Source organism: Stegodyphus dumicola, chromosome 2, assembly GCF_044657685.1.
Source record: "Stegodyphus dumicola isolate Sdum_Otavi_A_Nest chromosome 2, ASM4465768v1".
In the NCBI taxonomy this organism is placed as follows: domain Eukaryota; kingdom Metazoa; phylum Arthropoda; class Arachnida; order Araneae; family Eresidae; genus Stegodyphus; species Stegodyphus dumicola.
This window is the reverse complement of record NC_140769.1, coordinates 146,608,848-146,626,248: the sequence shown is the minus strand read 5'-3', so window position 1 is coordinate 146,626,248 and position 17,401 is coordinate 146,608,848. Positions and strand designations below refer to the sequence as shown.

The following is a 17,401-nucleotide window of genomic DNA, read 5'->3' as shown; positions in this document are numbered from 1 at the left end:
TCTTTTTTTTTTTTTTTTTGAAAAGAAACTATGCAGGGATTTCCCTCTCATAGCTGTGTTTTGGAATATAATGATATCAAATCTTTATACACTCACTACCTGGCCATTTGGCTTGAGAATGCACCTCTGCCCTCCTTATTTATTTGACTCTCCATCGCACTCTTGTTTGGTCAAGAATTGCGTTTGGTGGTTTGGGAGGGATTGAATCGGTTTTCCATCCAATAGGGAAGTTTTTACGATCCAGCCGACACCTTGAACTTAGAGATGGGATCTTTTGCTGATACTATAGATTTGGTGTCAGTTTGAGATCTTATCTATTTATTATTTACCTTTTACGGGAGTTACCATTTAAATCCCTTAACTTAAATGATCAAATGGCGGAAGAGTAATGGGCAATTTTGCCTAAACTCCTTTCCTTCTTTTCATAAGAAGGAAGCGCCCTATTGTTATGTTATGTTAACTTATCGCATTTATTGATGGAATTCCTTTTCACGCTTGCATATCTTTACTTTTGATAATATCATCTGTACGTGTGGTTAATTTCAGATAATTTCATTTTCCAGTCTAAATATCTGTTCTTTTCTAAATATCATCTGCTTATTAACTGCATTTTTTTCTCTTTTGTTTTGGGCAACTATTGCAATGTTATGCATTCTTTCCTTTGGGGATTTGTAAAGGACAACGTTTACAGTAGGAGAGTATCGAACATTGATGACATAAAAGACAGAATTACAACCGCAATAGCCTCTGTGGATGCCAACATGCTTGCCGGTACCTGGCGTGAAATTGAATATCGACTTGATATTCTCCGTGCGACGAAGGGAGCACACATAGAAGTTCATTGACAAGGATCATGAAACTTTTTGAGTCTATCTAACCATTTATGTTATTAACTTTTATCTATCTTTATTATTTTATGAGTTATTAAACATCAAAAATGTGTCTGGGATTTTATAAACACCCTGTATATAGTTGTTTACAAGTATAAGATAAAGAAAAAATTAGACACAGAACTGGGCCTAAACCTCTGATATAACAGAAATTATATTATCAATTTAAAAATTATGCGGGTGCCATATTTACATGATTCGTCAAAATTTCTTGAAATTTTAATCAGCTAGTTCAGAGAAATCACTCATACAAGCAAGAAATTCACATTTTTATAAAATCTGAATGGAAAACGGAATTACTTCGGAATCTTGTCAGCACATTGCTCTCTTAAAATTAATTTGTCATGTGTAATGATGTATTTGTATACAATTTTACACAAAATCATATTATACATTATTTTATATAAAATGTTCAAATTATTAAACTAAATCAACTTAATATATATAATTCCTGTTTCAACTATACTGTAGGAATTAGAGAAGCATTAATGTGCTTAATCCTTGGCCATTAATGGCTTGGCCATCCATTCTCCATTAATCTTTATCTAACAACTAGTTACAGATAAGTTCCTTTGCAAATTAACTGCAGATCTCAATGCGGTTTTATTGCAACTGCCAGATAATGAATTAAGAAAATAGAACCAAACATTAATTGTGCATAAATATACTAAAAATAACTTTACTCAAGAATTTTCTAAACTTAATACAGGAAGAACTTGCTTTTTAGCAGCAGCAACCAGAAGTACTGACATCTGTTTTCTAGCAGTTTGATGGCTATGATCAAGTTGCAGGGCCGCCTCCATATCGAGAAAAGCTTTCCTTAAATTGTTAGTATTGGAATACCTGGGGAAATTAAGTTGTTAACTTTGTAAATATGGGATTCACAAAATAAATAAATAAATATATATATATATATATAATAAAAAAAAAAAAAAAAAAAAAAAAAAAAAGGGGGGGGTACACAAATTTAAATAAAATGAAAAACAATATTATAACACTCTCAAATATATATACAGTTTTTCAATATTACAAAAAAGGTTATTAGTTTACAATTTGCAGGTACTGCATTTGATAAAATTTTCACATTCAAAATTTTATAGACATATTTTCCTTCCCCCTCTGTCTGTAAAGAACAACATAAGTGTTCTCCACAATGTACCAATTCAGAGAAATAAAAATCGCAGATTTCATTCATATAAGTCAATATATCATTTGACAGTATATTCTACACTTTGAAAGAAATAAAAAAGTTTATTGTCCAGTTCATATTTTATAGAAGAAATGTTACCAGAGCCTCAAGGAGATTGACTTCTACTTCCACTCCAATGAGAGAAAGCACCCTGGGGGTGTATGGGGGGTCTTACACCCTTCTACCTTACCATCAAATCCCATGAAAGGACTTCTGGCTCGCCATATACTAAGAAAGCTCCCATGCCTTCTCTGGGATTTGAATCTGTACCCTTTGTTATAGCAGTCAGAGTCACTAACCACTATCCTGTCTGGACGGCGAAATTAAAAGTTGAAAATACAAATAGAAACACAAAATCTGCTTCAGATTTTTAAAACAAAAAATGGTCAGTCTGTTCTTAGATAAATATGCTATTAAAAGTTAAGAAATATACTGAAATCCACACAGCAATAATGGAAACAACTACAATTTTCAAAAATAAAATCACGAATACAGTGGAACCTCGAGATATGAGCACCTCTATATACGAGAAATTCGAGTTACAAGGAAAGTATGAGCGAAACATTTGTCTCTAAATACACGCATTGACTCGAGTAACGAGCAACGAGTCAGGCTGTCAATATGCGTAGTGCCATTTCGCGATCCAGCTCGACTCGTGGAATCTCTGCATCAGATCACTCGATGTTCTTTGATCTACATGTTTGTGCGCTTGTGAGTCAATTGTTTATTACATTTAACATGAAAATAATTATTTCACGATGCCTCCCAAGAAGATTGTTGCCTGAGATAATGCTGCAAAGGAAAATAAAAAAACCTAGCCGTTGAAATTAAGAAAGAAATCATAGATAAACAAGCGTGGTCTAAGACCGACAGAAATGGCGAAGACCTTGTGTGCTTTTTCGCTGGACAAAATCTTCCATTTTTTTTATTGTTCCCGATAATTTATTTCCAGTAAAACAATTTATGTCATTCTCACTCTCGTTTTCAGAATCTATATCTGTTTCTGAGAATCATTATCATACAAACTAAACATTCATGATCACTTCCATACTCATTTTCTTCAATACATTCTACCTCAATTGATACATCTAAGAACCTTTGTAATATTTCTTCCTTTAACCCTTTGCGACACGCATATTTAAAATACATTTTAATCTTTAAAAAAATGCCTTAGAATAAGTCAGATGGACTTACTTAAGTGCCTTTAAGGCTTGAAAAAAATTCTGAGCTTTTATTTTTTACGGTGGAAGGTGGGATACCGTTTGTCCCACCATGCAACTAGCACATGTCTTATAGCATATTGGTGTATAGCAGGAAAAAAAAATTATATGTGGAATGAATAAAGAAAATAAAGCGTGCATTCTAAAATATTCATAATAAACACACTAAAATGCATTTTGTACTTATTGCATATATGCATGACTTGTAAAATTTTGCATATGCACATTTTGCATATAGTATATATTTAATATTTTTAAATTTTAGGAACAAAAGAAAATATTTTCTTAAATATTATTTTAAGATTAAAATTTGATACTCGTACATATGATACTAAATAAAATATTAAAATTGGCACTTGATTCAAAAACATTTATATATGATTAAAATTGAAAAAAAGTCATTTTTCATGAAATGTTGAAAAACATGTTTCATTCTTTTGTAAGCATAGAAGCACTTCACATGTTTCACACATCCAAAATGTTCGTCGTTCTTCTTTCGATGTGCTGCAATATGCACATCTTCTCCTGCTCGTTATCTTTGGCGTGTGACTTACATTTTTTAGTCTCTTTCTGGTTGTACGAAAGGGTTTTTAGTTTTTATTTGAACTGGGGATTTCAGTTTTCTTTTCAGCTCTTTCTTGCCTGCAAGTGCCATTAGACCTTCTGTAACTGAGAGAAGAAAATCTTTCATTGTTTTTACATCATGATCAGGTTCGTGAACAAACTTGAATAAATGTGTTTACTATACTCGCATCTAAAAAGTAAAAAAAAAAAAAAAATCATGTGCCACCATTTCTTGCTTTTGCGGTCTATTTCATATAGTCCTTTCAGTTGATCAATCAGTTGACATATCCCATATTCTTATTGTATGAAATAATGCTGTTTGGGCACAGTACTTTTTTTTTGTCTTTCCATCTCGTTCTTTTCTATTAATTTCTTTCATTTCAGTTGCCTTTTCCAAGCAAGACAGGATAGGAACGGGTCTTTTACTATCCATTTTATGCAATAAATTGAATCATCGCTAAATGAAAAGTCTATATATTCTCTTGACATAAATTTGTCTTTTAAATTTTTGGGTAGATACTTCCGATCCATATTTACAGTGCCACATGCTTAGATGGGTCTGTGTCTTTAAAAAGCGAAACAAATTATAACTACTTCCCTTTTTTCTTCAGCAATAACTTCAACCTCAGTTATTCTCTCCTGGATTTCAATTTCATCTGAATCAGAATTGACATTTGAAGCATTTGAGTCGCAATCGGATGGCAATTCAGCAAAAAGATCCAAAGCTTCCTGAGTTGTTAATTTTTTTCTAGACATTTTAGCACATCAAAGCATACAACGGATGTAAAAGCGCGCGCAATCACGAAAAAAGTAGATGCAAAAAAGAAAAGAAAAAATAATTGTGAGTGCTGCCATCTATTGAGCGGAAATTCATGTGTGTGGTGGGACAAATTTTAACCCACTTATTTCATCTGCAAAATTACTGTTATAAAATATTGAATCCAATTAAGATTTTTGAAAATAAAATACCTTTGAATATTAAAAAGAATCATACATATCATAAATTGTATACCAAAATTTTTAAAATATTGAAAAATGCGAGCTACATGGATATCACTCTTGTGATCCTATTTTGAATATTTTTTGCTTATAAACTTAAGCCCTGGTATAGTAGTAACATCTACTGAGAAAAATAATAACTAAAATAGATTGTTTTTAAAAGATTAGAAAATTTCTAACGGAAATTGCTAAATGAGAAAATAAATATTAATTAGGTGGGACATATATTGACCCACCATGCCGCAAAGGGTTAAGATAAATTATGTGACATGTTTGCCGCTTTCTATACTATCACAAATCAACTATGTAATAGTAATATGAATACGTGCACTGGGTCTAAAAGGCATAATTCGATCAAAATCAAGACTCCGAATCAAAGCCCCAATAAAAAAATTCGGAAACTTAAAGATGTCAACCTCAGACATGACTACACTGGACTTTAACAATTTATGTAAAATAAGCTCGCTTTGAGAAAGGTTTGTTTAATCGCACAGGTTAAAAGCATTTTATAAAAATTATTTTAAAGTGTGCACATTTAGCATTTGGATAGTATATATTCCAAATTTAACAGTCTTATACATACAACACAGACACATTTCCTCAACCAGGATGAAATGTGAGGGAAATTCCTATATTTAAATACTTTCTTTCAGATTACATAAACAATCTGAAGTCTATATTAACTACTAAGTGCAACTTTATGTATGTTTAAAAATCCTCAATATTAAAATTTGTCTTTCAAGTGTTACATAAATAAAAGGAAGGAATATATGCATAATATATATATATATATATATATATATATATATATATATATATATCAATTGCTTTGAGTTCTACTTCATAATTCCAGTTTAGATTACTACTGTTTATTATTTTTATAAAAATAGTCTTGAATTAACATGCATAAAAGCGAGGGTGTCGAGGAACATTTACTCAAGTATCTTGTAAATTTTACTACATAATTTAGCTATTCACTCAAAATTTCTAAAGAATCTATTTATTAGCGAAAATGCTTCATTCAGAATTAGTTCCTTGGTACTCTAATTTGGCTTTAGTGTCTCTAGTTTTCTTAAAATCTAATCACTTAACGGAACTACAATTTTGGTCTAATTTAATTTGCCAGTTTGGCATCATCATTCTTACTTGAGTAAAAGACGCAACACCTTAGCATTTATTAATTATTGTTCTTTAAACGGGAGTTGGTTTGTTCCCCTTGAAAAGTCAACTAATTTCTGATCAATGATGATAAATACTTCGTTTATTAATTTTCTTTTTCAAAGTTTGAATTTTTGTTATACATGATTTAAATTCAAGTACTTTTTAAAATCTTTTTCATCATTTAAATTTAAGTCCCATTAAAAAGTATTTTTCATGATTTACATTAAAGTTCCTTTTAAAAAACAATTTTAGAAATTAAACTTCTTACTTCTGGGTTCCCTCATTTAGATACATTCTACTACATTTATATTAGGAGATAATATAATCAATATTTCTTTAGTAAATAAACAAAAGGAATATATATATAAACAAAAGGAAGGACTACACACACATTGACCACAAAAGTCCTTACCCAGACTTTATTTTTGCAAAACTGTTGGTTGTAGACATATACTTCAAAGTATAAAAACTGTTTTAAAAGATGCAATGTTCATATTGTGAAATTTTTCATTTAGTAAAAACTACAAAATCTAACTTTTTATATGTTCCTGCAGGCTCTATATTTATATTTAGAAAGATGTTACAGTAATTATAAAATATACAACATAAAAAGTTTGACATCCGTGCAACAAAAAGTGACCAAGATATTTAATTTCAAAATTTGCTAATTTTGACGCCAAATTCAATTTGCATTGAGGGTCATTTAACAGGGTTCAGAGCCACATTTTAGTTAAAAAAATAAGCACCTATAAGCACATATTAAGGGAAAAAATAAGCACTTGTATAATTACATTATACACAACTGCATAACCTTAAAAGAAAAATAAGACTTAAAATATGAAAAATTCAGTATTTATTAAGAGAGAATGAGCATTACTCAGCCATGGAAAACAATTACATACTTTTTTTAAAAAAATTTAAATAACAGTTTAATTTACAGAACTAGTTTACAATGAGAGGAAAAAAAAACTATGCAGAACTAAACTATATTACAAGATTTAATGATGAAATTTCAGTTCAAAATAGAGGAAATAAATAATAATAAGGCATATTTATTCTATTCGCTTGGAACTTAATAATAAATACAATTTATTTTTCCACTCATACTGATATTTAACTAATTTAAATCTAAATTCTGAACATTTTCTAAATTTTCATAGTATATCAGTTTTCCCTTAACAGATATTGCAAGCAAAGTAATTTAAGTGAAAAAGAGGAACATTTCTGAAATCAGAAGACAGAAATTTGCTTCATGCAGTCATCCTTTAACAGTAAAAGCTTAACTAGCCGCATACTTGAAAATTGGCGAATATTCGGACAGTCGAGCGTATCTTGAAAAAGAGGAGCAGAGGGGGTAGACCGTAGCTGTTCTTTAGATTTTTTCACTAAATAAATCCTTTTGACATTTCAATATGTGCATCATATGAAAACAAACCAACGGAACAGAAAAATATTCTGCTTAGCACAGTAAAACTCTTTTAAGTGTTCCTAAAGAAATCTCGGACCGAACATCAAAATAAATTATCTCTACAAAATATCTCAAACGTTATTGCACAATACGTGCGCCGTTATTCTTCTCTACATAATATTACGCAATCAGAATCAACAGCTGCCGGTATGGGAGAATAAAGAACTAAATAACGGAAAAGAAAGAGACCTACCAATCTGGGGTGTTTTTCATTCAAATTTTAAACAGACTGCGTTAAATTTCCGGAATAGAATCATTTTTCGCCTGGGTTGGTAGACTGCAGAACTTTTAGTCCTATTCAATCCAGATAGGAAAGCAACAACAACAACAAAAAAAGAAAAGAAAAGAAAGAAAAGGGTCCGTTGCTTGTTTTGCTGCGAACTGTAACTGTTTCAATATTCAAGATGTTGCGAAGAAAGGGGAGAACCTCCCAACCTTCGTACTGTATAATGTACTGGCCAAAAAAATGAAATTATTTTGACTATTTGATTACTTTCCCTTTATTTAAGCCATTCCGAATATTATTCCTTAGAAAGCTAATCTGTGTTAAAACACAACCATTTTTGGAAGTGCAGTTACTGCAATTATGTTATTATAAACATTTATACGTATACTCATAATATAAGCATAACGATCATAATAAACACGAATATGAACTGACCAAGCGGAACGAGAATGCAAATTATTCAAATCTTGATAGAAATTCAAACGTGTGTAGTATTTGGGTGGGAGGAAAAGAATGCCGAATGTACCGGAATTTTCTACTGCTTTCGCAATTCTTTGACCAACAGAACGACGGGCACCTGTCTGTACTCTCTGCACACACCAAAGGTTATGTTAATGCAAAGAAAGGGGGAAAAGCTATTTCCGGGAGTATGATTAACCATCAGACATTCCATATTAGGAAAAAAAGTTGTTTATTTAGTTTCGGCTTTGGTACGGGGAGAAATTGCACGTTCGTTTATAAAAAAGCACTAAAAGCAAAAAATAAGCATTAAAAACAAAAAAATAAGGGCTTTAAAGAAAAAGTAAGCACCTATAAGGGCCTTTATATTTTATTTTCAAATATAAGGACTTATAAGGACCGCTACGAACCCTGTTTAATAAATAAATTACAATCTTTTGCTTGTTTGAGTTTGATTTTTCTAACCTTAAATGTTATTTAATGATTAATTATTTTATATTAATTATAAAGAATTTTCAGACAAGTATTTTATGTTTCAATAGTCTAAAAATATGTTATTAATATTCTCGTGAAAACTTATTAATTTAATTAATAAGATTTACAGTTTGAAAAAATTACACTGATCAATGTTTCTCGCAATAATCTACACAGAAATACTCATCACTTAATCTCTGACACTGGAAACTTTTCTCTAAACCTGTATTTTATTTTTAGTTATGTCCCAATGCAATCATTTTGCTCTTAAATTTGTGTATTCCCCCTGAAGATGATCGCTGATTTTAATGCCAAATACTTCACGTTCAATGCATTCAATTTTTGTCATTTTGTGCTCTATTTATAAAGATCACTTAACACCATTAGACTCTTAAAAATGCCATTACAAAGGCTCAAGAATCACAAAACTTCAGCTAACAGTTAAAATCAACTTTATTTAACATTTTTTTTAAAAAAAGGAAAGCCCATCTCACAAGAGGCTACATATTTAAACATTAACACACACAAGCTGATGCCAGACATGGGCAACGAACAGGCAAAAAAAAAAGTTGAGACATATGAGTAAGTATCACGGGAAAAAGTTCAAGTTTTTATCCTTGTGCTATGGTGAGCACTTATTGTGCAGAAAAGATGAACGTTGCCCCTCATGCAATAAGGAGTTCCACCATTGTTTTTTTTTTTTTTTTTCATTCAATGAGTACAAAATTTTGCTAAACATGAGTACAGAGACTGGAGAAATGTATAAAAAGCTAGTTTTCATAATTTCCACAAAATTGATTTCTTTAGAAACTGTTAAGTTTTAAGTTAAAGTTCCTTTCCTGTCAAATTCTTAACTTCAACTTACTACTTCTAGCCAGAACATAGTTTTAGAATCACATCTGAATACATAATGAGGAATAGCGGTATTTAACCGCGAAGTTCTTTGGTCTTAGGAGAGAGAATCAGAGTTTCTGATTTACGCGCGTCTGCCTTTTGGCCACTCTCTCTCTCTCTCTCAAAGCTGTTATTACGCTCGGCCGTACTCGGGCCCTTGATAGCTTTGCAGTCATCTGGTGTTTAAAAGACCAACTTCATTAGAAACGTGATAGCTTCGGCTATATTTCTTTAGTTAATCTTAGTTTTAGTTTAATTCTTAGTCTCTTAAGTTTAAGCCCAAGTGTCAGCTTTTATTGTACACTCCAAGCTTTGTTAAATCTTATTGAAATAATAAAGGGTTAGTTACCCTTCCATCTTGTTGTTTCTTGTCACACAAACTTAAGCGATTATTTGCTCTTAAGATTCGTCACTTTCTACAGTAACTGAGAATTACACTAGTGAAAAGCTTACAACACGATAACCTGCATAATTTGAAGCTTTTTTGTAAATGGAAGTAAATGTCTAAAACCAACAGTTGCAAAAATAAGGGCTGGGTAAGGACTTCCGTGGACATGCTGTATATACAGAATGTACTGTAAATGTTGCGACAAACTTCTAGGGAAGATAGGGAACATCATGAGGATTACGAATTGCAATAGGAACCTATACCCGGGAAGGTCAGGGGTAAGTGATAGAGGTAGAAGATGGGAAAAGAAGCAAGAGTGATTAATTTGAAACATTTATTGGACATGAATACAAATGGTGTACGGCAGCTTACAACAGATGATTACAACAGTCCCCACGTTCACCGCTGGATTTATCTAGCCTTAATTTCTTTTCGTGGAAAGCCATTAAAAGTGTTGTGTATCACAATCCTGTTGTGTTTGAAATGGATCTCGTGGAAAGACTGCTTGCGCAGCTGCTACAAACAAAGAAACTTCCGGTGTTTGAACATGCCCGCCAATAAGTGGTGCGCCGGTGTCAGGCATGTTCGGCGTCTGATGGTGCAAACTATGAGCATCTGTTGTAAAATTCAAGTTGTCGTACACCATTTGCATTCACATCCAATAAATGTTTCAAATTAATCACTCTTGCTTTTTTTCCCATCTTCTACCTCTGCTACCACTTACCCTGACATTTCCAGGCATGGGTTCCTATGCCATTCTTAATCCTTATGATGTGCCCTACCTTCCCTAGAATATTGTCGCAACATTTACGTTACACCCTGTATATTGTATGGTATGCACAGTATACATAACATGCAGCAAGAAATAAGAACATGTGTTTATCATCTCTTAAGTTTATTCTCTTTTAATTAGAAATGTAAGTTACTTGAAAGGAAAGGGGGGAATGTTGATTGCTTTTGAAAACTATACTAAAAAATATTTTTTACATCTGATTTGTATTTTTGGTATTTTTTTGGAAGGGGGGGTCAATGTGGTAACCAAGAAATAAATCTGTATATACCACACGTTCTTAATCGGGAGGAATCCTAGCATTTAGTTTTAATTCATGAATATAAAAAACTAATTTCATTCAAATTTTGAATGAAACTAATGTTTATATATCATGTTAGAAAATTATCTAAATAAATATATATATATGTAGTTTTTAAGTTTTTAAGGGAGGAAAGATCTAGCAAGAGTAAAAGGAGTGAATAGAAGAACCACTGGTATATACTTTTTTCATAACCGCTTCAAATTTACATTTTCACAAAAATTAAATGAATATAATAATAGCTTATTTTAAACATAATTCCTTTCCTTAAAATACAATTTCATCAATGATGAAAATGTTTTGTAAAAGTGAAAGCATTATTTTGGAAATAATAAGATGAAAAATAATTGGTGTCTTCTCCACCTAATTCTCTCATCTGTTGCATAGTAGATGATTAGAAGAGGCAAAATATACTGGTCTTAACTAAATGTAATTTTTTTGGGAAGGGGAATCACAGATATTTGGATAATCACAATGAAAATTAATTTTTGTGAATAACCTTACGGTTCACATTATTCCTGGGTGCATGATGCATGCCCACAATTTTTGCATATATTTATTACATTTTTAAATATTCATGAATGCAGCTAAGCGTAAAGACATCATTAATAGACACGTCTGGGTGGAAAAAAGTATCTGCACATCCCAACTGAAATATTTACAGCTTTGAAATTCTTTGTTCAAATTTTGGATAGGACTGGGCAAGAGTTCTTGCAATGCAGATGACTACAGGTAAGTGACATAAAGCGAGAGGGGGATGTACTTAAATTGAAATTTAGAGTTTTAAGGGCTACTGCCAATTAAGTTAGCATTTAGTTTCAAGTAACCTCTTAATAATTTTCCTTCATATATATATATGTGTGTGTGTGAGTGCTCTAATTAGGTTTTTCCAACTATGTTATTTAAATTCACTCACATCTTAATTTATCGGATTATCTGTTTAAAGGTAAACATTTTGATAAAAAATTTTTCACTGAAGTATTTTGTTTTTTCACTTTTGTTTTCAGTTCTTTTAATAAAAGAGAATTCTCTTTATTTGAGGTTATTCTAATTAGAATTTACTTTGTTTTTTCCCTTGCTTTGGGGAAGGGCCAGAATTTTCGGGTGAACTACTATAATTAAAATACATTGAAATGGTTCATCGGCTAATTCTGGATATAGAAAAGCAGGGATTTTTGTAGAGATTTCTCAGTTGAGTTCAATGTCCCCCCCCTATGAAGTAGCATTGAAGTTGATTGAATTCCTCTTCTATTTTTGTTAATTTTTCTTTAAATTTCATTAATTTTTTGAAATGGGGTTTTGTTTGTTCGAAAAGTTTTGGTTTTAACATTTTTAAACTCTTTTTTGCATTTATAAAATTATTTGAAATTTATTAATTATGAATTTCAATTTTCGGTCTTTGTGAAATATTAGTTCTAAATTTCTTACTATATATATATATAGTTTCTTTGAAAATAATTTGAATTTTAAGGGAAAAAGTAAAATTTTATGGAAATTATTATTTATCAGTTATTAATTTTCTCCTAAAATATTAAAATACATAATGCAAATGCTTTTGCAGGAAGATAATGTCACTGTTCCATATTATTTTTTCTCTTCTAATACATTTTACTTCTTAATTTCATATCTTTATATTAATAACAATATAGAACTTTTATATTCTTTAATTCTTAATTTTATATTTTATAATGTTAGATTTTACTTCTTAATTTTATATTGTTACATTATCATGTAACTGATGCCTCTTACATACAAATGTTTACAAATCAGTCGCACCACTGAGTTTAGTTTATTTTTTCTTTTCCTATTATATGCATTTGTTCTTTTCATGATTTCTTCTGGTTTAAAAACACTGAGTTCATGAGTTTTTTTTACTGGAAAATTTAAAGATTTTACTGGTTTTAAATTTCATTACTTTCATGTCTTTGTGGTTTGGATTCTAAATTTCTCACTATTTTGTCTCTCTCTCTATTATATAGATTTTGTATTGTTTTGATTTTAAACGTGGACACTTTAATTACTTATTATGGATCAAGCTACTGTAATTAAACTGCAAGGCAGGGCTAAAGCAGCCTTTACAAGGCTTCAGAATAATGTTATTTCCAATTTATCTAAAAATGAAGTATTTTTGCATCTGGAGTGCTTGGAAAGGATTTAATCAGATTTTGATGAATTTGATGACCAGAGAAGCAATCAGAAACTGAACAGTTTGAATCAAAGTATTTTAGTCTGAAACTTCAATAACCAAACATGTTAGATTCACTGAATATGGCTAATGTGTTAAATGTTCCAGAAAATTCCAGACTATTAACTTTAAGTTACCAATGCTGAATATTCTTTTTTTTTGGGGGGGAGGGAAGGTAACTTTAATGACTGGATGAATTTTAAAAATTTATTTGTTGCAACAGTGCATAACACCTTTTTTTATTGAATATTCAGAAATTTCAGTATTTGAATGGATCACTTGTTGATTAAATGGCTTCTACAATCAAACATATTTTGTTAAAAAATAGACTAACTCTTTCAACTGGAGCAAATGTTCTAAAAAAAGATATTGCAAACTCAACCATTTTAGATATATTGCTACATAAAATATTAGTCTTTTAAAACACCTTAAAAACTGCTTTCCACTTCTCTTTAATAGTATCTGGTACTTTTTCAGAACATGAACCACAACCTACCCTTTGGTTTTGAATTACCTGGTTCAACAATATACATTCATCAAATAGGTCATCAATATTTATGAAATCTTTTATAATTCCATTAACAACTTGTGCACTTTCTTCTAAATGAAACCAAGAAATTTCAGTTCATAAATTTATCCACTGAAACTTATCAACACTAATTTTTCAAAACTTTAAGTATTAGATACTAGAATTATAACAATTGTCTATGAGTGAGAAGAATTTTTGTTCCCGAATATCGCAATTTTCTTTTCGAGTGCAAAGCAATTCTGTATAAATCTGTGGGTTTTTCTTTCTTGAAACTGACAAATTAGATCAGAATATTTCTGAAATGCTTCTGTTGCTGTGGTAGAATTAGCTTCCAATTTCAGAACTGCATTATTAAATACCTGTAGGGTATGATATTCAAAAATAGTATCAAGAAGAACCTTGTTTGTAACTGAAGATTGGAACAAAATAAGCAATTCAGTAAATGTTTTGACTCTCTGGAAAGCCTAGGGAATGCTGAATGCTGGATACCCACAAATTCCAGGCAGTTGGAGCATACAGAAATTGCAATTCACAATAGAAAAGCCAACTGAATGAAAGAAGTTGGTTCTGGTCTAAAATTATAAAAACAATCATCTTAATTGTTATTAACTTGAAAGCCCAGCACCTATATTTCAAATTGTGTAAAAAAAAAAAAAAAAACAGACGTAAATGGGATGTTTTTTATAGGCCTTAACCATGTGAAAGTAAAACATCTTATCCAATTATGAAATTTCATCGACCATGACAGCAGACAAAGATCCCATCTAACATGCACCAACTATTTAGGCAAAATATTAACCCTCAGCGCTTCGTTAGCTCCACTGCAGAGCCAAATGTTTTTAGCTCCGTTGGCTCCACTATGGGACCATCCGGCATTTGTTCCATAGCTCCGTAGGCTCCACTGTGGAGCCAAATGTTTTTAGCATGATTATGCTTAAGATGCTGTGGTATCGTTGGCATTGGCAATTATTATCTGTAGTTAATGCTCAGTCTCTGTACTGTTATGATTAAACTATTTTTTTATCTTTTTTGTGGTTAGCAGCATGGATAAAATTAATTACTATGATGACAATTTAGAGTGGTAGTGAAGACGTGTTTGATTTTCAAGTATTAAAAGATATCGTGAAAGACAATGTTGATTATAATTCTGACACTTCTAGTAGTAGTTTCAAAATTATGCTACCAAAGAGACGACGAATGAGAATTACTGAAAGTGAAGACGAAGATTCGTGGGAAGACTTCGTTATGACACTTTCCCAAATAAATCCAGGATGCACATGGGAGATTGTTTCCAAAGATATCACACCATGGTGAATTACAAAATTTAAAATTTATCTTTCATTTTCAAAAAAAAAAAAAAAAAAAAAAAAGTGCATATGTATAAAATAAATAAAAACATTCACAAGCATGTGCAATTCTTCTCACTTAAAACAAGACTCTGTTTCACTCGTTCCGCTGCGAAAATGTGGAGGAGTTGCTGGTAGACAGTGCTACAAAAACGTTTGGAGCGCTAGGGGTTAATAAATTATTAATATTTATTCAGTTAAGATAATCAACAGATATAACCTACAGATACAGCATATAAAAATTTTTAATTGGCTGTAGTAGTTTTTTCCATTGCATCATCACGGCTTATCTGCTTTCAAATAATGTCGCATATTGTGCTTATTAAGACACATTTTTCTTAACGACAGGATCCCATTATTTTGAAAATATTCCATTGCATGTTGTTTCATTGAAAGCAATTCTTAAATCTTAATTACTTTTTTGAAAATGTGAGGGTAAAACAGATTAATATAAATTAACTTACATTATATTTTACAAAAATTAAACTGGCTTATTGAGAATTAATTGGTTTTGTACAACACAGAAGCAAAGATCTTGTGATTGTGTTATGAAGTCACACATATATACTGCTTGCACTAAATAGAGTGGAACCTTAAGAAACGAGCACCTCTACATATGAGAAATTCGAGATACGAGGAAAGTACGAGTGAAAAATTTGTCTCGAAATATGAGCAATGACTCGAGTAATGAGCCAGCTGTTGCTATGCATGGTGCCACTTCCCAATCTGTCTCGACTCGGGGAATTCCCTATCAGATCACTCAGTGTTTTTTGATCTACGTGTTTGCATGCTTGCGAGTCAATTTTTTATTACATTTAATGTGAAAATAATTATTTCCCGATGCCTTCCATGAAGACTGTTGCCTCAGATAGTGCTGTAAAGAAAAATAAGGAAGCCATGGCCATTGAAATTAAGAAAGAAATCATAGATAAACATAAGCATGGTGTAAGAGTGATGGAATTGGTGAAGAATTACGGCGTTTTGATATCGACGATCTGCGGCATTCTGAAGAAGGAAGAAATTAAGATGTAGGCAAAGGAGTTACCGTTACTTCCAAGCACCGTTCAAAACTCCTAGAAGCTGTTGGTGTGGATTAACGAAAAGCAGTTAAAGGTCGGTATAGAAAGCTATCATAAAGGTAAACTACAGTTATATTATTTACCAGTGTTATTTATTAAAAAATTGATTTTTATGTTGATATTTTTGGGGAGTGGAACAGATTAACTGGATTTCCATTATTTTCAATGGGAAAGTTTGTTTATAGATATACGAAATTCACTATACGAGCTCAATGCTGGAACGAATTAAACTCTTGAGGTTCTGCTGTATATGACTATATTTTGTCATATACAGCAGAAATGGTCTACAGATTTTTGAAAACGGTCTACAGAAAAGATGAAGATTGTGGATGTTAAACATACTGGTAAGAGCAGCTTTGGCAAAAACAGACTCAGTGCCTGTAATGAACTCTGGAATCTCTCATATGTTCTTGGACCGTACTAACTGTATGAGGAGTATCCAGATCCAAGGACACATGATAGATACCATGAGAGAAGGGAGGTAATCAACGTCAGAAAAGAAAGTATTCACATTTTACATGTCACAAGCAGGATTCCCTATACAGTCAAAAGTCGTTAATTCGGACACCCATAATCCGGACCTCAAAGCTAAAAACTTTCTGCGCATGCGCCGTGTTGGCACATGCGCACAGGCATTTTACGCGTGCGCGTATGACCTTGACTACTGCGCATATGCGTGTGCGCAAGTGCAGAATACGTTTTTGCTTGCGCGTTTAATGTATAACGGACGGTGTAAGCTAAAATTATCTATTTCAGTTAATGTTAATGATTGCGTTGTTCCTTAATCTTCGAATTGGATCCCGCTTATTATTTTTTGCAGACTGTAAGAGCAATTTTATAAAAGTAAACTTTGACATATCGAATGCGTTTTACGCGTAAGACCTTGACTACTGCGCATATGCGTGTGCGCAAGTGCAGAATACGTTTTTGCCTGCGCGTTTAATGTATAACGAACGGTGTAAGCTAAAATTATCTAATTATCTATTTCAGTTAATGTTAATGATTGCATTGTTCCTTAATCTTCGAATTGGATCCCACTTATTATTTTTTGCAGACTGTAAGAGCAATTTTATAAAAGTAAACTTGAACTTTCGATTATGTCAAATATGACAAATAGAATTTCCGATGCTGGAACTTCCAAAGGATCTACAAAACGAAAGTATGTTTCGATGTCCAACAAACAAAAAGTGGAATTGCTGCAAAAAATGGATAAAGACATGAAGAATGTGACAGAGAGGT

General features: G+C 31.7%; 1 protein-coding gene across 3 annotated transcripts in view; it reads right to left on the bottom strand.

The window, feature by feature from the left end:
• LOC118192104 (tetratricopeptide repeat protein 14-like) overlaps positions 1-17,401 on the bottom strand; it is a 144,805-nt gene that overhangs the window by 21,687 nt on the left and 105,717 nt on the right. For all 3 annotated transcript variants that reach the window (XM_085811206.1, XM_085811207.1, XM_085811208.1), the window contains one exon: positions 1,611-1,733. In XM_085811206.1, the coding sequence (XP_085667332.1) occupies positions 1,611-1,733 (123 nt within the window). The remainder of the gene's footprint in view (positions 1-1,610; positions 1,734-17,401) is intronic.